At 54.7% G+C, this 22,396-nt stretch overlaps 2 protein-coding genes across 2 annotated transcripts in view; one reads left to right on the forward strand and one right to left on the reverse strand.

The window, feature by feature from the left end:
• Positions 1-9,832: 9,832 nt before the first annotated feature.
• Positions 9,833-13,204, forward strand: SHISA4 (shisa family member 4). The gene is made up of 5 exons (XM_060644082.3): positions 9,833-10,083; positions 10,375-10,543; positions 11,355-11,488; positions 12,314-12,478; positions 12,703-13,204. The coding sequence occupies exons 1-5, from the start codon at positions 10,011-10,013 to the stop codon at positions 12,747-12,749; spliced, it is 588 nt and encodes a 195-aa protein (XP_060500065.1). The 5' UTR covers positions 9,833-10,010; the 3' UTR covers positions 12,750-13,204.
• A 1,725-nt stretch (positions 13,205-14,929) lies between these two features.
• The window catches only part of LMOD1 (leiomodin 1), a 45,612-nt gene continuing 38,145 nt past the window's right edge, over positions 14,930-22,396 (reverse strand). Inside the window, exons 2-5 of the mRNA XM_081791835.1 lie at positions 19,734-21,221; positions 16,463-16,561; positions 15,751-15,980; positions 14,930-15,029 (exon numbers count right to left, since the gene is read on the reverse strand). Coding sequence (XP_081647961.1) covers positions 14,930-15,029; positions 15,751-15,980; positions 16,463-16,561; positions 19,734-21,221 — 1,917 coding nt within the window. The remainder of the gene's footprint in view (positions 15,030-15,750; positions 15,981-16,462; positions 16,562-19,733; positions 21,222-22,396) is intronic.

Below are 22,396 nucleotides of genomic sequence, written 5' to 3' on the forward strand. Positions count from 1 at the left end.
TTCAGTCCACATGGTATAAGGTGTCCCGGCACCTCTGCCTTCTGTTCCTTTTAGAAGGAAAATAAAAATAAGGGGGAAAAGATTAGGCGGAGCCATGCAGACGCCTGAGTGTGTTCTAGCTAACCTAGCCCAAGATGATTCTTAGAGAACTGGTATCATCCAGTCAAATATTTTTAAGGGAGGTCCCTTAATTGGGAAATGCAGTCATTGTGGGTTCAAAAAGTGAATGAGGATAACCAGTGAAGGGGAGGAAGGTAAAGCCCAGCATTCCCTTTTTTTTATAATGCCGACACCTACTGCCCCAGTTTCAGCCACTACAGAAGGTTTCTTTAGACTGATGATCAAGTCTCTGTTCTCAAGGAAAGGTCCCCACTTGGGGCATTTACTGTACGGGACTGTAATTGGAAGCCTAAGGATTTTGTAGCCAATAGTGATTTCACACCACTAGGTGTCCCTGGTGTACAACTCCCACATCTGACTGAGTCGGGAAAAGTGTCTGTTAACGTCACTGTCTTTGAAAAGTCTGAGGGCGTGTGCACAGCCTGGTCTGCCAGCCAGGTTCTGAGACTAATAACTGCCCCTGTGATTTCTCTCCCTTGAGTTGGGGAAGTTGCTCATATTGGGGAAATGATGGAAGTCTGGCTAATTGGTGCTCAGGAAAACCATTCTGAGCCTTAGAAACTCACTCCGTGGTTATTGATCTCAAGGCAGTGCCAGTTAGTTTCAGTGCTGAAGGTTCCACAGGGCCAAATCAACCCCTGATTGTGGCACAAAAGAATGGTCTCATGCCAGTGGCATTGGACTGCTGAGTTTGGGAAGGCTTGGGGGCTTTCACACATAGACTGAGAAAGATATAGACCCCTCCTGGGCCCACTAATGACAAAAAGAGCCTATCTCGTGCCAAAAATGGTCTCTTGACAAGGGTCCTCTCTTCCTGCTCTCTTGCTAGTTTTAGGGGAGGACTGGAAAACTTGAGTTCTGAAGGGAAAGGGTCGTAGGATCACCTGAGGGGCCACCCCCAACCAACAGACATACTGTTGTCAGTTAAGAGCAGAGGGTCTTGGACCCTTTGGTGTGCAGGTACTTCCTGCTCCCACAGCATTTCAACCATCCCATTTAACCTTTATAGCAGGTACACAGTAGATAATATTCCCATTCTGTCAGTGAGGAAAAGAGTTCAGAAACTACATCCAGGGTCCGCAAGAAAAAATCTGCTTGAGTCCAGGAGTATTGACAAAAAGTTGAACTCTAGCTCCTTTTGGTCTCCTGTGTTTTTGGCCAAAGAACCGGCTTCAGTCTGAAAAGGTCAGGGCCAACTGGTTAGAAAGAATTGAAGTTCAAGATAAGATAAACAAGGGAATAATAAGAGTGCTGAGCTGCTCTCAAATTCTCCAGGTCTCCTGACCCTGGTGAGTAACCGCTAGGACACCAAGGGCTTTCCCAAGACTGTGTTGAGCTCTTAGTGGAAAGAACTGAAAGGAAAATGGAAGAAATACCAGAAGACAGAAGGTGAAAGTCCAAGAACTGAAGGAAACTGGTTTTCACAAGTGCCCATCAGAAGTGTGATATTGATCAGGGACTATTAGATGACTCAAGCCAATAAATAGGAATGTTGTAATTAGTGCTTAATATAGGGCTTAATAGATATTAGTTGTGAATTCAGAACAAGTGATGGAAAACTAGCCCCATAGTCTGATTTTGTTAACAGATTAGATAAAATCTGGACATGGTAAAATCAAAGCATTAGGGAGATAGACCAGTTGGTAACTGGCCACCAACTCTCAGACTGCAAATTGGCATGTTGTGGAATGGCTTATGCTGTGCCCCAGGGCTCTGTCCTTGGCCCCTCCTTTGATACTAATGACAGATGAGGGAGTTTTTTTATGCCTTACCCATTCCAAAAGAGGATCTGAGGCCCAAAAGAAACCCTACTAGATAGGAGAGAGATGCTGATCAGATTTTTAGATAACAGGAAACCCCTGGGAAGGATGACAATTTAGGATTCAAACAAATATGTCCATAACCTGTAAAAAAATGGGCAGAATTGAAAGGTAAGGTTGTTTCAAAACTCAGATTAATGAGTATGAAGAAAGTTAAGGATTACAGAGTACTGTACTCTTGTTAACGATTCTGCGTGCCAGTAACAAGTGTTTATTATGTTGAACTGTTAGCGTGTCTTCACTAAACTCTAGTGTAGTTCTGGCTGGGTTAGTAGACACACATTGTGTAAGATCATTTCAGTCTTCTGTGCCTGTCAGCAATCCTAGAGTGCTCTGTTCCATTATGGTGCTCCAGCAGGAGGCTCCCTGACAGAAAGCGAGCCCATCTGCAAGACAAAAACCAAGAACTGGAGGACCTAAGCTGTGTCAAGGGGGAAGAAACTTGAAGGAGCTGAGAAGACTCAGGGAAAACAGGACACTGCTTTGGAAAATGAAAGGGTTGTCCAGTGAAAGATCTACTTCTCACCCCAGCCTGGCAGACCTATGGCCAATGAGTAGATCATAAACTCAAAGCCAAATTCTGGCTCCTATCATGTTTGTTCTGTTCAGTAAATATTAAATTTCTATTACATGCAAGGCCAATGGTAGATGCTGGAGAGGCTTGGCCCCTTCCCTCAAGAAGCTAGTCTAGTCGGGGGTCAGAAATAGCGCAACGAATGTGGGGAGTACCGTGAGAGGAAGAAATACTGGGGTCAATCCCCAATACCCAAAAAAGGGAATGGTTAATGGTAAGTGGGAGAAGTCAGAGTTGCATGGAGAAGGTGACCCTTGACCTGCAAGGTGGCTAACAACTGCTGAGATTTCAGGACCACTCACTAAATGCCAGTGACTGTTCCAAAGTGTTGGATTATCTCGTGTAGACCATCTAATAACTTTACAAAGTGCATAATTTTGTTTATCCCATCTACAGACTGATGAAACCAAGGCACAGAGATATTAAATGCTACCTGCCGAAAGTCACATAGCAAAGTGTGTGATTCTGATCCAAGTGGATTGCACTTTTTGCCAGTACTCTGTCTTGCCTCCCCTATGCCTTTGCCAGGCAGACGAGGGTGGGGTAGGACACTCTAGAGAAAAGATCATTAAGAAGAGACCCATCATGGAATAGGATTGCATTTTCACAGCTTATATGCAGGTTAAAAGATTGGAATTTATAGCTCACAGGACTCTTGGCCAGAAATAAGCAGGAAGGAAAAGTGAGAGCCAGATGGTGGAGGATCCTATAGGCCTTCCCCCTCTTCGGGGAATGGGAGACCACTCAAGAATTTTAGGCAGAGAAGTTACACAATCAGGTTTGCATTTTGTTTATTTTTATTTTTATTTTTTATTTTTTTTTTATGTTTCTTTTTGAGAGAGCGCAAGTGAGCTGGGGAGGGGCAGAGAGAGAGGAAGACAGAATCTGAGGCAGGCTCCAGGCTCTGAGCTGTCAGCGCAGAACTCAATGCGGGGCTTCAACTTGTGAACCTTGAGCTCATGACCTGAGCCTAAGTTGGACGCTCAACCTACTGAGCCACCCAGGTGCCTCCAGGTTTGCATTTTAGAAAGCATACTGATGTCTGTCCGGACAGGACTAAAAGGGGAGGCTGGAGGCAAAGTGCAGGTGAGAGAACCAAGAGCCTGGACTCGGCGGTGACCAGAGAGGGGGTTGGAGTGGAAGAGGTCAGACTGTGAAAAGTTGACAAGGGTGGGTCTAGAGGGCCTGACGGTGGATAGGGAAAGGTCTTCCCGAAAATGACAGCTGGCTGGGGCTTAGACTAGACCTTCACCACACTTTGTCAGGACTTGGGTAGCAAAGCAGCGAGAAGTAATTGCTAATAAAATTCCACCATTTGTAAATATTTACCTTTCTCTGATGGATTAGTACAAGTTCAACATTAGCCTTCTAACAAGGACCCTCACATGGTTTTGTTTGGGGAGGGGCTTGTTTTGAGTAGGTGAAAATAGGGTGGCATTAACCATTCTCCTAAAATTGCCAATTACACTGGGTCTGTTAGACTTCCATGGTACACGTGATTTTGTAGCAGGTGTGCTGGCCTGACCTGACTAGAAGGCCTAGGAAGCCCCTTCAAGTCTTGAGTTACTCTGATGTGGCATGATTACATAGCTAGAAGGTAAGGAGGGAGCTGGGGTGACATCCCCTGCGATCCGTGGTTCCCATATTTGTAAAATGGAGAACTAATACCCACCTCAGAGTTGTAGTTAGAATTCAAGATGTCTTAATTGAAGCACTTCAGATGGAAGAGAGTGCCTCTTTCCTCCGTGTCTCCCCCGCCCTCCGGTAGCTGGGAGCTATGTTTGGCTCAGTCTCCCTGACTCACTGGATTAGAATGACTCAATTCAGTTCCACAGATGCTGCTGCTAAATTAGGGTCTCAGTGAGCCTTTGGGAGGACAGCTCCGTGTGAAGTGCTGCAGCACCGCCATCCTGCCCAGGAACAGGATCGAAACCGGTGCTGGCTGCAGCCCTGCCTTCCACCTGCTGCGGACTTTTTCTGTAATATCTACATGACCAATGTATTGGTTTGCTTTCACTGGATTTCCCGCCGCGCCCCCCCCCCCCCCGCCACGTATTCTAAGAACATAGCCAAATTCTTTACATTTTCTTGCGTTAGTTGCTTTTGCAGAGTGGGAAGCAGAGCTGCTTGAGGATCGCCATGCTTCTGGATCCTAGGGTAAAAGCTTGAGTGAACTGAGATAAGGCCCAGGGCCGTGGAGGAAGAAGGAAAGGAGAGAGAGAAAAGGAGAGGGGTGCCAGAAAACGAGAAGGAACAGAAGTCCGTGGGGCCTGAGTGGTGAGGACCTTTACCTGATCCTGGCATAGCACTTGGGGACAGAAGAACTTCCTAAGGGAAAGGCTGCCTGGAATCCCTGGGGAGGCTGCATACTGGGCACCAGGGCTCCCTGGAACAGTTCCTGGGCCTGCGGCACATAGGCCAGGACTGTTGCACTTGCAGGCCCCTGGCTGGCAGAAGACAAGGCCTGCAGGGTCCACCGCCAGTGCTTTGCCTTGTGGGAGATCCCAGGACCTTTTCGTGATCCTGGTGGGGGAAGCAAACCATAATGATGACAGATAATTCCCCCACCAGCTGTGAGGACAGAGATGCCATCTGATCTAACTGGATTAAAAGAATAAATGTGGCACTTTTACACCAGGTTTTGGGGTTACAAATTCACACCTGATCTCACGTCCCTCACTGGCTTGGCTCTCTTGCCTCGTTCCTGACTCACAGAGGTTCACCAGCAAGAACACAGAAATATATGTGGAGGCAAGAGGGTTGGGTTCCTGCCCAAGCTCTGCTAGTGAACTATATCATGTGACCCTAAATAAACTCTTTTCCCATTGAACAGGGAGAGAGAGAGAATGGGCCAGAGTGCCTCTGCCAGCTGACTTGGGGATTCTACTGGGTTTGACTGAACCATAGTCCATTTACAAATGAGGAAACCAAGCCCAGAGGAGGTAAGTGGTTTCTCCAAATTTGGAGAGCCAGGAAGTGGCAAGGCAGGACTCATGCTCTGGTTAGGGGTTCAGAGCGTGAATTCTGGAGCCAGACTGCTTGGGTTTGAATCCTGGCTCTGCCATCTACCAGATGGGTGACTTTGGGCAAACTACTTAAATTATCTGTGCCTCCGCTTTCTCATCCACATAATAGGTATAATATTAGTTATCTGCTTCATGAAGTCATTTTGAGGATTAAAGTCAACATAATAGTGCTGCCTCATAGTAAGTAGTAATTTCTGCCATCAGTCTAATTCCAAGCCTAAAGCAACTCTCAATATCCAAACTTGACCTTGCAGAGGCTGTCACACCAACGAAGGCCCTGTACCTCTGTCTGTCCAAAAGTTCCCACCTGTGCAGATAATGAACAGGGCTAGGCTGAAAACGGAGACCCCAGGGTGGAAAGGACCAGCTGGAGGGCTGCGGCCCCTGTCCCCAAACCCTTCCCAGGAGACTGAGCGAAGATAAACAAAAGAGCTGTAAACAGAAACTTCTTCCTTCCTTACCCTCAGATCCTCAGATCCCAAAATAACACTTGTCTGCCCCCACCCTGCCCAGCTGGCAGAGGTGCAGTCTGAGTAAGGTGCCATTTAAAGATAACCTGGCCCTCCCCGTCTGCCCCACTGGCTGGGCTGGGCTCCTGAGGCTGGGCACCGGCTGCCTGGGACTACTAATGCTCCCACAGCCCCCCAGGGCAGGCTGCTCATGGATACCACCCAAGCCAGCCCAGCTAACCACTCCTTTCCCAAGGCCCAGGGCTGTGGAAGTTCTGCCCAGGCTGACCTGGGCCTCTGCAAAGAAGCAGAAGCCTGGCGTTCTGGGGAAGGTAATCCTGCAAAGGCGTTGCTAAAACCCCTCTAGGGAAGAGCGTTCCTTCCTACCAGTAGCTGGGCCAGCAGCGAGGCTGATCCCCACCATCGTTCACCCACTCCCAGACCCCTCCCACCAAGAGGACAAAGTCACAGTCTTTCATTTGCAGTGAGAAAGATTAAAGCTGGACACCAGGGAAGACCTTATGTTGCAGGAGAGATGTTTGTTTATTTGGGGACAGCGGGAGCCAGGAGATCTGGTTCCTTTAGTCCCCAGCTAAGCCATGAGACCTTGGCCAAGTTTCTGGCTCTCTCCTGGGCCTTGCTCCCCCGCCCTCCCCCAGCTCTGGGTTGCAAGGAAGAATCAGTGTGTCTTCAACACCCTGGAGGAGGGTGTAAAGAGATTAAATCAGAATGAGGAAAGGGCTCAGGGTCCTTGGGTAGAAGGAAACGTGTAATTACCTATGTGCTGGAGGTGACTATGCCAGAAGATAGCTGGGAGGAGAAAGACTGGAGAAAGCACAGCCTCTTGAGGAAAGCACGAGACCAGCCAGAGGCAAGTAGAGGAGAGGAAGGGAGCTCCCCTTATCTCACAAAGGCTCAAAATCCCCCTGGGCCAGAGAGCTGGGTGTGGCAGGAACCTCTGGAACGGAGGCTCCAGGACTCTGGTCCTGGGAAGGCAGGAAGGCCTTGGGAGCGCCCAGGCGGGCCTACTCGCTCAGCTATGATTTGAAGAAGAGCAAGAAGGGGGTTGGGCGGATCCCTGGGCTGGTCATTCAGCCCAGCAGTGAGATGACTCAGCAGCACACGGGTACCACAGTCCCAGGCGAAGCCCAAACTGGGTCACAGGCATGGTCTAGCCCCTCCTCTCTACCCAGCTTCCACCGCCCTTCCCCACTCTAAATATCCCGCTATCTTCCCACACAGACTCCTGCGAGGGATAAGGGCTGGATACCATGGTTTCCCCAAGTACGCACGCTCTGTATGCCAAGCATAGCACCGAGCATTTTAGACTTGTTACAGGAGAGGCAGGCGGTGGGGTGGAAGGGCCTGGACTTTGAAGTCACACAAGTCAACCTTCAAATCCCAGCTGTGTAAGCTGGGAAAATTCACCTCCAGCCTCTGTACAATAGGAAACTCATTTGCAGTGTTAGCTGCTAGTATTATTATTATCATATTCCAGGCACCCTGGGGAAAGCCTGCTACTGGAAAAGTCCATATTTTGTCTCATTGCACATTAATTACTGTCTGCCTCTCCTATTCCAGGAAAGTGCCTCTGCCCCTCACTGGGGCCTGGGAGAGTGGTTTGGTGAGGGGAACAGGCTCCTGTGTGCCCTGAGTAGAGGAGGTACAATGAAGCCCCTTCAAGGCCTGGAGATTTGGACAATCCCCTTCTCAGTGCCCCCAGTCCCTCCCTAGCGCTCCCACCCAGCCTCTTCCCACTCCCTCCCAGTTCCATGGCCTCTGGCAGGACTCAGGTCCACATGGCAACACAGCTAGCCTCAGCCCTCCATCTCCAGGCTCTCCCAACTGCTGCCAGTTCTCCCCCCACCCCCGCCCCTGCCCACAGACCCTCCCCCACCCTCTGTCCCAGTCTAACGCTCCTACGCTCCTACCGTGTGGACTGACAAGTTTTCCTAGCATTTTCCAGTTAGAAAATCACTGATGGTGTTGTGAGAGTTAGGTGTCGTGGCCAGCTGGAAGCATCAACCAGGTTGAGACTCGAGGAGGACTAGTTGGAGGAATAAAGGAGAAAAGCAGGAAAGTAGCCAGAAAAGGATGAATTTGGGGAAATGTGGTTTTGCTCTGCTTGGTTTTGTTTCGTTTTGTTTTGTTTTACACGGAGAGACTTGAGATTTTTTTTTTTTTTTTTTTTGCTCTGGGGAAAGAAGCTGATAAGAAAGGAGAAACTAAGGATGCAGAAGAGAAGAGAATGCTGGGAGAGGGATCAGATGGGGTCTAGAGTACACATGGAAGGGTTAGCCTTGGACAGGAAGAGAGACAACCCTTCCTCTGAGAGTCACTCAATCAACAATGATCACCTAGGGCCCGGACTGGGTGACAGCAGTGAACACGATGGCCACGTGGTCCAGCACTCCTGGAGCTTGTGCACTAGGAAAGAAGACACGGATGGGAATGGAGACACTGTCTGGGGGGTGGCGAAGTGAGAGACATCTCTTTTTGTCCCTCTGCCCCTGGGTTTATGACTGTGTCCTGCATGGGTGCATATATTCGCTTACTCCCCTCCCACACCCCACCCCTGCAGACTACCAGCAATTTGCTGGGGCAGGAGCCCTGGTCTCCTTACTCCAGCTCTTGGGTTGGGTGTGCCAGTACCCACAGGGGCCCAGGGCAGAGCAGCTCTGCTTCTGGCAGCCCTCCCCTAACTTGTCTAGATTCTGCTGGGCCATCCATTCTCTCTCTCACCTCCGAACACCCTCTGCTATTGGAGAGGAGGATCCACCTGGATTTAGAAGACTTGGGTTCTGACGTTGCCTCAGCCGTATACCGGCAGGCAAGTCCTTCAACTCCCGTGAGTCCTAGTTTCTCAATCTGTAAAATGGGATCGATGATAACACCTGTCAACTTTGTCGAGCTCGCAGAAACTGTGGAGAGCCTCAAATGAGGTTAAATGTCAAAGTGCTTTGTAAAGAACTGTCCCATGGCCAGGGGTTGAGGTAGGCTTTTGATTTTCCCCCTGGAGTGATAGGCAGTTCCTGGTCAGTGTAACCCAGGTAGCAGGGGGCACAGTCACTGACACTCAATATAAATTTGTAAAGGGGTTGATTGGCTCCCCTCCCCCCAAAACACTGTCCCCACGGTAATTAACTCTTGTTCTCCCTATGCTCTCCTAGCCAATGCAGTGTTTCTGCAGGATTGCTTTGTGAAGAAAGGGGTTTTCACTGTGAAGGGTGTCTAGCTGGATGGGCTCCAGGTGGCCCCAGTGGCCTGTCATCCCGACTGATGAGGCCATGGGCTGGTGCATGCCAGCGCTGTCCACTCAGAGGGGGGAGGGTCCGTCTCAGGGAGCCAGTGCAGCTGGCAGAGTCCAGGTCTGTGGGCACCACGGGGACAAAGCGGCTCTGAGCTGCCTCTCAATGGGTGCCTGTGTTGTGGGAATGGGGGCGGGGTGCTCTCAGCCTCTTTTCCCTCTTCTCCCGCCCCCCTTCCCCGCAGGACGTCCTGGGCTGGACACTGGGGCAGAGGAGGTCCTGCCCCTCTAGGGTTGGCCCATGTGCCTGGGTACTCGGAGATGGCACCAGGATCGGGGCTTCTGGGGTCCGGGATACTGATTGGGCCCAGGCGAGGGGCGGGCCCAGGGCACGGAGAGGCCTCCCTGGCCGCAGTGTCCAGCGGCCCGCTGTGGCCACGGTGGCTCTGGCGGGAGGAGCCACCTTGGAGCCGGGGGCGGGGCGCAGGGCAGTACCGGGCTGGGTGAGGGGCGCCCCGCTCCTGTGCCCGGGCCGGGTGGGCGTCGCCGGTGGGTGGCCCCCTGGGCCGGGCGCGGAGCGTGGGGGGTGGGGGGGTGGGGGGGTGTGGGGGGGGCAGGGTTACCGCGGCCCGGGCCTTAGTCCCGCCCTCGCAGGAGGCGGGAGAGGAAACCGAGCCTGGCGGCGGGTTGGGCCCCGCAGCAGCTCCCGCCGGCCGGCTTCGTCCTGCGCTCCCTGCTCCTGGCGGCCGGGCCCGGCCGCGCCCAACCCCCGCCATGCGGCCCCCGGGGCTCTGCGGGGCCGCGCCGCTGGCCGCGGCCGCCCTCCTGGTGCTGGGGGCGCCCCTGGGTAAGGGGGTGCGCCGCGGGGTGGGCGCGGGTCTCCCCTGGGTGCTGCCGGTGCGCAGGGAGCGGGAGGAGACACGGCCGGGAGGCTGGGCCACGGGCCGCTGACCCGGAGCGCGGGGTCAGCTCCGTAGAGAGGCCGCCGGGGCTCAGGGGCGGAGCGCCTCAGGGTGGCGACCAGGGGCAGCCCCCGCGTCCCGGGAGCCGGCGGGCTGGGAGCCTCGGGGAGCGGGGTAAGGGCGGACGGAAAGCTGGCCTGGTGGCCATGTCCCCCCTACCCCCGATCTGCCCGCAGCGCTGGCCGGCGAGGACTGCCTGTGGTACCTGGACCGGAATGGCTCCTGGCATCCAGGCTTTAACTGCGAGTTCACCTTCTGCTGCGGGACCTGCTACCATCGGTACTGCTGCAGAGACCTGACCTTGCTCATCACCGAGAGGCAGCAGAAGCACTGCCTGGCCTTCAGGTGGGCTCGCGTCCCCTCCATCCTCCTCTCAGGAGGCCCGCCTGGGCCTCCCCTGCTCCCCCCGACTGCCTCCTGCCCCTCTCCATGTCCACCTCCACAGCCTCAGCCCAAGCCCAGGACTCGGCTTGGGGACAAAGCTGGATGTTAGTGCTGGGGCCTGGGAGGTCCAGGAAAGGCGCATTAGCAACCCTCTCGGGCTTGGTGGAGAATGTGTGCAGGGTCAAAACCCAGACCGGGGTGCGGCTTTGTGGAAGAAGCCCTGGCAAGAAGGCAGGAGTCTTGGGTTTGATTCCCAGGTCCAGTTCTCAGGCGTGTGCTCTTGGGGAAGACTCATCCTCTCATGGGTCATTATTTCCTCTTCATAAAATGAGGGGGTTGCCAAAATTAGTGGTTTTCAAACTTCTTTTTGAAGGGGACTGCTAATATACAAAAGGCGTAAGGAGACTGTGATGGGGAGGGGAGGGGTTAAAAAAAAAAAAAGGGCTCTAGATTATTTCTAAGGTGCCTTTCAATGCTAACATGTTCCAAGCCTAACCAATTGAGTTGTAGATGCAGGAGTGAGGAAGTGGGGTGCGCACCACAACTCCCGGCATGCCTCACACTAGCCAGCCAGGCAGCATGGCCTTCTGGGAAATGGAGGTCCCCTAAGATCTCCTCCACAGGGACTGGGCAGAGCCCCTCAAGGAACCCCAAATCTCAGCTTGCTGTGGCCCCCTGCTGGCCAGGAGTTGGAGCACAGTTTTATGGCACCATAATGAGGACTCCCTCCTATGAGTGTTGGAAGGTGAGGGGACCTGTTCTTTGTCTAAAGTCCCAAGACCATAGCAGGCATCGCCTCCGCCGTGATCCTCTTTGTGGCTGTGGTTGCCACCACCATCTGCTGCTTCCTCTGTTCCTGCTGCTACCTGTACCGCCGGCGCCAGCATCTGCAGAGCCCATTTGAAGGTATGTGCAGGGTTGGGCGCGACTAACCTGGGATAGGCCGAGCTGAGCCGAACCCCACGACGGGCCCCGGAGAGTTCAAGGATGTGTGAATTGCACAGTAGGGCGTGCTTCTGCAGACACATACCGGCCAGCATGTAACCCCGGAACTAACGTTCCAGGGCCGTGTATGCGAACATCGGACTGCGTGTACACGCACCTGCATGCGTGTGAATGTTGAGATGTGCACGGCATGCCGTCTGCCGGCAGTGGTGTGTGTGCAGTGGGCACCTGCATGCACATGACTCTCGGAAAGCGCAGGAGGTGGGGTCTGTGGTGGTGAGCATTAACTGGGTGTGCTCCAGTGTACAATGGAATGTGTGCCTGAGTGCCGGCACATGACTGCGTATCAGCCCAAACCCGATGGACACGGGACCCGTGACCCTGCATGGGGGAATCGGTGTGGGGGGGAGGGGCTGGGGGAGGGACCCCTCCCCCCCTTGGTGGCAGCTCTGCTAGATTACAAGATACCAGCCCCGGGAGCTGCCCCCCTCCTTGCCTAAGTGGGACATTCCCCGGGCTGTGTTCTCTGGCTTGTGAGGCCTCTGAACCTGCCGAGGGGTGCAGACCTGCTAAACACACACTGACCCGCTGGGACCAGGTGCACGGCTCCCTGTTCAACTCTGCCAAGCAAGGTCTGGGAGGCAAAGGCAGCAGGTGGCCAGCCCGGAACCTACCAGCACAGAGAGCAGGGGCCCGGTGGTGCCTACCTCGGTTTCTTGGGCAGGAGAAGGAGGCTTCCTCCCGTGCAGGTGGAGCTCTGAATGCTGATCCTTGTCCCCCACCTAGGCCAGGAGATTCCAATGACAGGCATCCCAGTGCAGCCAGTGTACCCATACCCCCAGGACCCCAAAGCTGGCCCTGCACCCCCACAGCCTGGCTACATGTACCCTCCTAGCGGTCCTCCCCAGTATCCACTCTACCCGGCTGGGCCCCCTATCTACAACCCTGCAGGTAAGTGAGCAGTCTGGTGCCACTTGCTCCTGCCTGCCCCCTGCCCCTGTGCTGGGACCTCCCCTGCCCCTGTCTCCCCCTGAGTCCCTCTTCCAGACTTCTACCTCAGCTGGAAACATCCAGGCTACCTCTTCTGCATGGATCCTTCATGCCTCTGGGATTGGGGGTCACTTCACATCCTCCTGTGCCACCCCTGACCCTCACCCTGTCTCCTTGGCTTTCAGCTCCTCCCCCCTATATGCCACCACAGCCCTCCTACCCAGGAGCCTGAGGAACCAGCTGTGTCTCTGCTGCCCCTTCAGTGATGCCCCTCTCCCGTATCTGCATCTGGCCCTGGGGGCGGGCAGGAGTCCTCTATTCACCAGGCCCCAGAAAAAGCCAAACCCTGGGTCCTACTGGTGATGGAGCCCCAGGGAAGTAGACCAGGAGCTGAGCTGGAACTTGGCCATGAACGAGGGGTGGGTGGGGAGGGCTTAGAATCGGGGGACTCTTTTTACCTGGGGCAAGAGAAGGACATGAAAGCCTGGGTCAAAGCCCCTGCTTTCTCAGAGTCCTTCTACTCTCAAGATCCCAGCCAGGAAGGCTGGGACCCGTCCTGTTTGCTCACTGTGGGCTGGGGCAGGGTGGGGAGTGGGCTCCATCAGCAGTGGGCAGAAGCCCTGCCCCCGGCTGCCCCACTGGCCCGGACTCCAACATGCTGGATTAAAGCTGTAAAGCTGTAACTCATGTCGGTTGCCTCATTGGGTCCCTGCACACCTTCCAGGAGCTCTGCCTTCAGCTGGGCCCTGAGTGCTGCCGGTACCACATCCTTCGAGCAGGAAGGGCAGGTGCCAGGGCTGGAGCCCAGCACCACCCTTACCCCCCTTGCACAAGCAGAACCACCCCAGGCTAAGGGCTCCTTGAGCTGGTTCCCAAGCCAGTGAGATGGATCTTGCCACAGCGGGCGAGAGGGTGCCCATTTGCATTACAGAGATTCCCCACTAGGGGTCAGGAGCCTGTGACATAGGGCACTGCAAATTGTACAAAGGCAGCTCCCCCTTTTCCAGCACACTTAGCTTCACACGTGGGTCCTGCCACTGGCTGACCTTGGGTGTGTCTCTGAAGGATTCTAAGTCCCAGTTTTCTCAGCGATACGATGGGGATAATGCCTCAGGGCTGTCATGAGGGTAAAATATGTACATGAAACTGTGACCTCTGTCCTTCCTCATCAGAGAGGTTCTAGCACTAGAAGCCAAGTGGAGAGGCTGGGCCACCCAAGAGGCTGGTGCAAGGTGCTTCTGTCAGCTGCCTTGCATCATCAGGGGACCCTAAGACATCACGTCCCCCACTGAGCCAGGCAGCTGCCCCCACCCTTGGAGATGCGTGTGCATCTAGCTAGACCCTATCCCTTGCCTTGTTCCCTGAGGACCCGGTCCTTGTGATCGCAGGACTTGTCTGGTGACAGATCCAGGAAAGGAAATTTTATAGTTTTTAATTCAAGTGGGAAAAGTGCCAGCTCAGCTTGGCAACAGCACCACCAACCAAGCGTCTCCTTTCCCCAACACCCATATGATCAACGCCTCCTTCCCTCACCCTCCAAGGTCCTCCAGCCCTGCAGCCTTGTCTTCCAGCTAGGTCCTACCTATGGCCATTGTGCTAACCATGCCCTCTGGTGCCCGAGTACTGTCAGGAGGGCTCTTGTCACCCAGGCTGGAGGTGGGGAGCTCCCGGGTCAGCATCAGAAACAACTATGGAGAGAGGTCTGTCCGTGGATTTACAGTCTCCTCCCTTCCCAGTGAAATCTTCAGGGGGTCCAAGAGTCTGCCTCAGGAACTGACTGAGACAGAAAGAGAAAGCTAATGCTGGTGGGGACAGAGCTGGGGACACAGCTACAAATCTACCCTCTCTCTGAGGATGGGGAAAAAAGGTGAGAGCTGGGGTTACAGAGTATCCTGGCTTCCAGTCTGCAAATTCTGCCTTCACTCACACTTTAGGAGAGAGGGTCATCAAGGTTTAGAACCCAATCTCCTTTCCCTCTCTCCCTCTCTCCCCCTCCCCCCCCCCCCCTTCCTCCTGAAGCTGAGAGGTGGAGGAGATTGGCAGGACAAGGTTTCTGAGTTTCCCTAAGAAAAGAGGTGTAAATGAATGCACAGCCCTGCCAGTCAGAATTAATTATCCTTAAGTCCACAATCTGGGGCCAATTAAAACTTGCTTTGTTGTCTGGGATGGAAGGCAGTTTTATCCCAGTCATAGCTGCCTCCCAGAAGGGTAGAATCTCCCCTCCCCAACATTTCCAGTCAATTAACTGCAAAGCACTGAGAATTCTAAGGAAAAGGGGGAAACTATGGCAGAATGGGGCTTTCACATGCCCCAAGCAGAGAGGAGGCCCCTCTCACATTCTCTAGTTCTGTAAACAGGGAACCCTCTGGAATCTCTCCCCAAACTCTACATGTATGACCCCATCTCATCTGCTCATTCCCAGGGACATGGGGCCAGCAGGAGCACAGAGCTGTAGCTGTCCCTCCTATCACCTTGTTCAGCAGCCAGCACCCCTGGAAACCAGGCAGGCACCCTACAAGGGGAGCAAGATACAGGGCAGGAGGAGCAGTGACCCTCCATGATTGGGGTCTCCAACGGAGTAAATGGGGTCCTGCAGGGCTGTGAGGGCACACTGAGGACCCTAAGGGGGGAGGCACAGATGGAGGAGTGCTCTACACACAAGCAAGGGCACCTCTTGGCCACCTGTTCGCAGGGGAGAGGGATGGCTGCGCTCAAAGGGGGAAGGCAGGGGTTCAGATGCAGGGAGAGAGCTAGGGCAGAGGGGAATGGGAATACAATGGGGGCCTGAGGAAGGAAAGGTTAGCAAGAAAGGGGAGCACTGCGGGGGGAGAGGTATAGAATGGGGGCAGCTGGAAAACGGACACCTCAGGCAAGGAGTGAGGAAGGGTAGGTGTGATAAAGGAAGAGGAGGATGCACAGGGCGGGGACGAGGACGGGGGCTGGATGTGTGTGGGGGCGTGAGGGGGGGGGGTGGAGGACTCACCAGGCCTGGACTCCAGGCCAGCAGCCTGCCCCCCTCACCACAGATGGCGCAAGCCCTAGCTGGGCCTCAGGCCTTGAGGCCAGTCCGTGGAGGAGTGGGGAGCTGCAGGTGGGCGCGGTGGGGTAGGCAACACATGACACTCCAGGCTTGGCGAGCATGGTGATCCACAAGCCCCACTAGGTGGGTGACCCGTGTCCAAATCTAATGCTTCTTCAAGAAGGCTGCATGAGTGGCCATGCCCCCAACTCACAGCGCCTGGGACTGGAGCCCCTCGCTCATACGCCTGTGGAGCTCCTGCGATAGAAAGTGGGGTATCTCAGCGGCCCCAGCCCCCGCCATCCCGCCCAGGCCCAGTGGCCGGCGCCAGGGCCCGGGTCCGAGGCCTGCGGGGGCGGGGCCGGAAGGTGGGAAGAAGGTGCGACAGTGGGTGTGGGCGGGCCCAGGGGGCGGAGAGCCCGCTGCGAAGACGCCCTCCGTTGCCTGGCAGGAGACACGGGATGTGGCTCCGGGAAACGATGGGGCAGGTAGGATGAGGCGGCGCGGAGGAAATGGCGGAGGGAAGCCCCTCGGCTCAGGTGGGTAGGACGAACCCAGCGACGAGAGACGTGGGCTTGACTACGGATGCGTCAACTTATTCAAGTCATTTGCTGCCTTTGACTCTCATTATCTTCCCTGTAAAAGGCGGGCGAGGGACGAGGATAGATCCTGTCCGGCTCTTGCATCCTGGGTTTCATGAAGGGAAATCCTAGCAGTCGGGCGCCAGCGGAGGCGAATGGGGCAAGTGGGCGGGGATGGGTGCGCGACTCGGCAGAAACGCGGCCCCCAGAGAGGCCGGTTTCTCACATTCAGCCCATCCATGAGCACACATGGCCGCTCGCTGCCGGGCGCTCCCCCCGTCCCTCCCAGGCGGCGGGAAGGCGCGACCCAGGCCACTGACCTGGCACTGCGTCGGGTCTACCCACCTTCCCTGCCCTCCAGCGCAGCTCCGGCGCGCCCCTGGCGCCGCGGGAGAACCGGGACGCGGCCTGCCGGCAGGTGGCGCTGCGCTCCCGCATCAGGTTCTAAGGCATCAGAGGACGAATGACCTCACCAGCCCCGGCTCTACCCACCCCTCCGGAAGAGAGGAAGAGGGCAGAGAGCGGCGCTAATCCCTTGTTGTGTGTGGACAGAAAGTGTGTGTGTGTGTGTGTGTGTGTGTGTGTGTGCGCGCGCGATTAGTCTGGCTAAATCTTGCTTGGTAGAAAGGGCTTCCTAAGGTGACAGTTTCTGTTGGAACCTTAAGATTTGGAGATCCGTCGTTCTGGTTTGGTTAGGCTTTCAGTGCTTTCCTGAGGCACCACGACCAGTCTCATTTCAGTAAGGGGATGAGGGGGACCTGTTATCAGATGTAGCTCTAGGAGCGGGAACTCGACCTGAGCTCTGTTTTTATTAGCTGTGTGATCATGGGCCCGTAAGTTAACCTCTCTGGGCTGAACTTATCTGCAAAATGGAGATAATATTGGCATCCACCTCACAGAATTGAAAGAGCACCTGAAACATCTTGCTAAAGCCTAGCAACCACAGACACAGGGTAAATGGAAGCCCTGGCTGCACTTAGCTGCAGTTAACACCCTTTGTGGGCCAGGAGGCGTCAAGCAGGGTTCTGTCTCCCCTCTCCTGGGCCCAGCCCTTGTTTTGGTTGTTGGGGCAGACAGGCGAGTGGGTGGAGGGAAGGGGCCACAGAGAAACCTGGGATCCAAGCTTTTTGCTCCCAGGACTAGCCTGCCTCTGTTTTTGGTCAGACCTAGCATGGCAATCCTCCTTCCTAGCAGGGACACCCCTTCTTTCCCCCCGAAGATGGTGAAACTGCTGTGCTCCCTGCTCTTGAGGCAAAACCTGGAGACAAAAACTACCAGTGACCTAGACCCAAGGTGGCAGTCCCACGGTGCCAAGGGGTGCTGGTACGGTTAAGCCACTCAAATCAGAAGGATGCTTTTGATGCACACCTGATGGAGGGCATGGGGGCACCGTTAGGTCAGGAGAGAGCCTGCAGCTAGAGCAGGGGGGTGGTGACTGGGCACACTGGTAGGGGTGCTGCTCCCCAAATAGTCATTCACTTCTCTGCTCAGGGATGGCTGCCTTCCTGGGCTTGTGACTGCTGTGGGGAGCTGGCCCCAAGCCCACAGTTAGGAAGAGTCATGGAATGAGCATCCCCTGAACATGCCTAATATAGCCATCCCAGGGCCCTGTGCTCCACTCTGCCCCATCACCCCCAAAAGCGGCTCTGGCTAATGACTCCAGGCAGCAAGAATAGTCAGGAGCGGACCCTGGCTAAGGTCTAGTTTCCTTGGCCTGGTCCACCAGGTCAGTGGGGAGCCCTCTACTCAGGGCCGAGGTTTTCCCCTTGCACTGGACTTTCTGCAGATATGAACTTGTTATGTGGTCGACCCAAGATGGCATGGCAGGGTACCTGAGTGTCTAGAGTCCTCCACGGGGCCAGAGTGAGCATCAGCACCCTCAGTACGGTACAGAGGTGGGGCACAGTCATTCACAACTAATGGCTTGTATATATTATCAAAATCTTATGGAAAAACAGATACACAGCTATTTATACAACAGCAGGTGGGTGTGAGGGAAACGTCTGCTTTGGCATCAAACCTTCAGGACCAGCTGTCGTCCGTCCCTCTCCTCCCAGCTGGAGCCCACTCCCCACCAGGCACTTTCCATCCAGGCCAGCTGTCCCTGCCATGTCCTCTGATTAGCCCAGGAGGGGTTTCAGGGTGTCCTTAGCCCCTCCTCCTTCTCCCCTTGGGCCCTCATGCCCTCTCAATCTTCTGCCATTGCCCCACACAGAGGGCCACAGGCCCAGCAGCTTTGCCCCAAGGGCTCCTCAGAGGCCTGAATCCTGGCCCTGGAGGGCAGTGGGGCTGGGCTGGTTACGTGGTCCTGGTGGGACATCTTTCCTGAATCACAGGCCTTTTGCAACTTGACAGCTACTTGGGCCCCAGGCATGCCATCTTCTCAATGACACGCTAAAAGGACTCTTCTTGTCCAGAAACCTCAGTTCCAGGTATAAAAGACATTTTTGAAGAGCCTCAGAGACAAGAAAAGGAAAGTGAGAAGAGATCAGGCATCCTTCCTTGAACGTGGCCAGGCCTCTTGCTCTCCCACGGCAGAGTGGGGACATCCACAGCAGGTCAGCCAGGGCGGGGTGGGCGGGGTCTGTGCGGGCCTGGGAGGCAAGGCCTGAGCAGTCATGGCATTAGCAGACAGTGCCCCCGGCAGTCTGGTCCTACTGAAGCAGTTTGGGCACCTCCACCTGTTAGGGCAAAGCAGAGACAGTTTAGAGAAAGGAGTCCAGCAAAGGGGTCTCTGCAATTCAACGCGCCTCCCGTTCGTACACCTCAATGTATGTTTGTGAAATGAGTAAATGAGGTATTGACACAGAGGAAGCATTTTTCCTTTTCTTTAAAAACTGGATGTCATCAAATGACCACGAGAATTACGCCTGAGCTTGTCTTTTATGTCATGGTGTGTAGCCCCAAATGATGCTGTGGGGGTAGGGTTAGCTGCCACCACCATCCAGTGAGACGGGCAGGTGACCATGGACTCTGTCACCAAAGATGGGGGGGAGGTAGAAGTTTGAGAAGAGGGGGTCTCTAGGGATGGCTCATGTGTCTGTGGCACTGATTTGTCACCAGGAGATCCCCCTGAGGGCTGAATCTCCCAAAGACCTTTGGGATAAACAGATCTGTAGGACTAGGCTGGTCCTGAGAGGGAATTAGTAAAAGGGAGATGGTTTTTGCTTTAGGAATGGGGGAGAGAAGACATGGTCGGGTCAGAGATGCAACTACGATGTAGAGGCTCTTTCTCTATTTCTGGGAGAAACTGGTTTAGCTGCAGGGTGGAGAAGTTGAGGCACGGAGTGAGAGGCTCAAGGAAGCCCCTTAGAGGAAGGAGAGAGTCCTCTCCCCCTGTGGGGATCAGGTGTGGCCTGCCCAGAGGCAGGGGGATGGATGGCATGGCCAGAAGCGCCCTACGGACAAGCAGTCTGTATACATGGCTCCTCCCACAGCCCCCCCTTGCCGGCTCGCCCTCTCCTCCAGCCCCACTGCCCCCCCTGCCCCCTCTCCTCCAGCCCTGCTGGCTTCCCCCTCTCCTCCAACCCTGCTGCCCCATCCCCTGCCCCCTCTCTTCCAACCCTGCTGCCCCCGCCCCTTCCAGCCCTGCTGGCCCCCCCTCTTCCAGCCCTGCTGGCCCCTGCCCACAACTACTTAACTTCTTGAGCTGCTTGAGGTTGCTGGAGCGAATAGCAGCCAGTAGCTGGTCGCGGGAGTTCTTCTCCTGGGCGGGGAGGACTTTGTCTCCCATCTTCCTCTGGGTAGCTGGTGACAAGGAGTTCTTCAGGTTCTCCATGATGAGGGGTGGGGCCAAGGGAGGTGGAGGCGGAGGTGGAGCGGCTGGAGCGCCCCCTTTCTTGGGCGAGTTCTTGGGCGAGGCCTTTGGAGATGGCTGGGGGGAGGGTTTGGGGGAGCCCTTGGCCAGCGCCCCTGACTTGGGCACCTCCAGCAGATCCTTCTTCTCCCCGCTGGCCTCCTGCGCCTGCCGTTGCTCCTGGAGCCGCTTTTGTCGCTGTTTGTCCATGTTGCGGCTGAGCAGGTTGGTGACCGTCATGCGGGGCCCGGCCAGCTCAAAATGGTAGCCCAGCTTGAGCAGGGTGGTGTTCTCCTTGAGCAGCTTGGCGATCTCCATCTCCGTCTTGCCGCCGCAGATGTGCCTCTGGTTGTGGAAGCGGAGCTCGGTCAGCGTGTTGTTCTGGAGGAGGGCCCGGAAGATGGCCAGGATGCCTTTGCCCGTGATGTGGTTGGAGTCCAGGTTCAGACTGGTGATGGTCTTGTTGGCCTTGAGCATGATGGCGATGGCGAAGGCCACATGGTCATCGGCGCGCGTGTTGGCCAGGGCAAACACCTTGACCACAGTGTTGAACTCCAGAGCCTCGGTGAACCGGACCAAGATCTCATTCGTGATACAGTCTGAGTTGTTGACGTTCACCTCGGTCATCTCTGGGTCATTGTTCTTCACTCTCTCCAGAGGCTCATCAAATATGCTGGGGGCCGCTTCCTCCTCTGCCTTGGCAGGCCCTTCCGAGGGCTTGGTGGGGCTAGCGGGGGCCTGTTTCTCCAGGGCTTGCGTCTTGTTCTCTTCTTTGGGCTCCTTTTTATTTACGGACTCCTCTTTTTTCACTTTTTCATTCTCCCTTTTTGCATCCGTGTTCCCGCTTCCTCTTTTCACCTTCTCATCCTCCTTCCTGGCATCCACGGTCCTCCTCTCCCCTTTTCCCTTCCCGTCATCGTCTCTCTTACTCATCTCCTTCTCCTCTTTCTTCTTGTCTTTGTCTCTGCTTGGCCCCGTGCTCCTGTCACTGCCTTTCTTCTCTTCTTCCCTCCTTGGGGCTGCTGCCCTCTCCTCTCCCCTCCCCTCCTTCCCTGCCTCCTTTCTGTCCACCGCAGCCCTGACCCGACCCTTGTCAATACCCCTGATAAGCTTCTCCTCCTTGGGCTTCTCTCCACTTTTGCCATCGGCTTCATCTTTGTCTCTTGAGAAGCTTTTCTTTAAACCACCCCTCTTTGGCTCCTTCCCCAGGTCTGAGTCCTGTCTGGGGCCCAGGGTTTTTTTGCTGGCATCTCTGCCCCTTTCCTCTCCATTCTTGGCATCTGTCTTGGGCTCCACTTGCTTGTTTTCCTAAAAATTCAGAAAAGAAAAATAAACATGAAGAGCTGGCTACAGAGGGAGAGGAATGAGTATGGAGACAAGCACGGGGAGCATTTATATAACTGCCCTGGAGCCTCCAAAGGACTATGTCCACTGAGAGCACCATAAGCTGTCGCGGTGATTCAAGCTGTCACGGGTGATTTAGAAGGAATGCTTCCAGGGGTGCCTGGGTGGCTCAGTCGGTTAAGCGACCGACTCTTGATTTCGGGTCAGGTCATGATCTCAAGGTCATGATCTCATGGTGGTGAGGTGAGGTGAGGTGAGATGGAGCCCCGCGTTGGGCTTTGCCTGGGTGTTGAGCCTGCTTCAGATTCTCTCCCTCCCCTTCCCCCTGCCCCTCCACAACTTGTGTGCGCACACACTCTCTCAACAAAAATTGAACAAAAAAAAAAAAAGAAGGAATGCCTTGCTGAGCCATGTTGGAACCCAAGGTAAAAGGAAAAAACACTAATACTGGTCCTGTCTTTATTTAAAGTTGTGCATTTTTGGTTGTCATAGGTATTTTTGGCATTAAATTTGATTTTTAAAAATATCAGTTATCTTGATGACCGAGCTTTTTGGTGCCCCTTGCACTGTGTTCTAGGCAAGTGCCTTGCACACCTCACCCTAGTGCTCGCCCTGCTTCCAAAGGGTAGTAGGTCAGTGGTCTTCAGACACTGGGATTTTACAGCGAATACCTTTCTAAAGGAACAAAAAAAAAGTTAGAGGGACCAATATAGGGCTGCTAACATTTTATTTTACCAATTAAAGATATTTAGGGGGGGGGGGGCTAGGTGGCTCCATCAGTTGAGCATCTGACTCTTGATTTCATCTCAGGTCATGATCCCAGGGTCATGGGATTGAGCCCTGTGTTGGGCTCTGTGCCGAGTGTGGAGCCTGCTTGGGATTCTCTCTCTCTCTCCCTTTGCCCCTCTTCTCTGCTCTCTCTCTCTCAAAACAGGATATCTATAAATTGTACCTACTATCATCGTCTCATTGGAATAGGAAGGAGCTCACAGTAAAGAAGTAAGGTAGGGGCGCCTGGGTGGCTCAGTCACTTGAGTGGCTGACCTGATTTTGGCTCAGGTCATGATCTCACAGTTTGTGAGATCGAGCCCCGCATCAGTCTCTGTGCTTGCAGCTCGGAGCCTGCTTGGGATTCTCTC

This window comes from Panthera onca, chromosome F1, assembly GCF_046562875.1.
Source record: "Panthera onca isolate mPanOnc1 chromosome F1, mPanOnc1 haplotype 2, whole genome shotgun sequence".
In the NCBI taxonomy this organism is placed as follows: Eukaryota; Metazoa; Chordata; class Mammalia; order Carnivora; family Felidae; genus Panthera; species Panthera onca.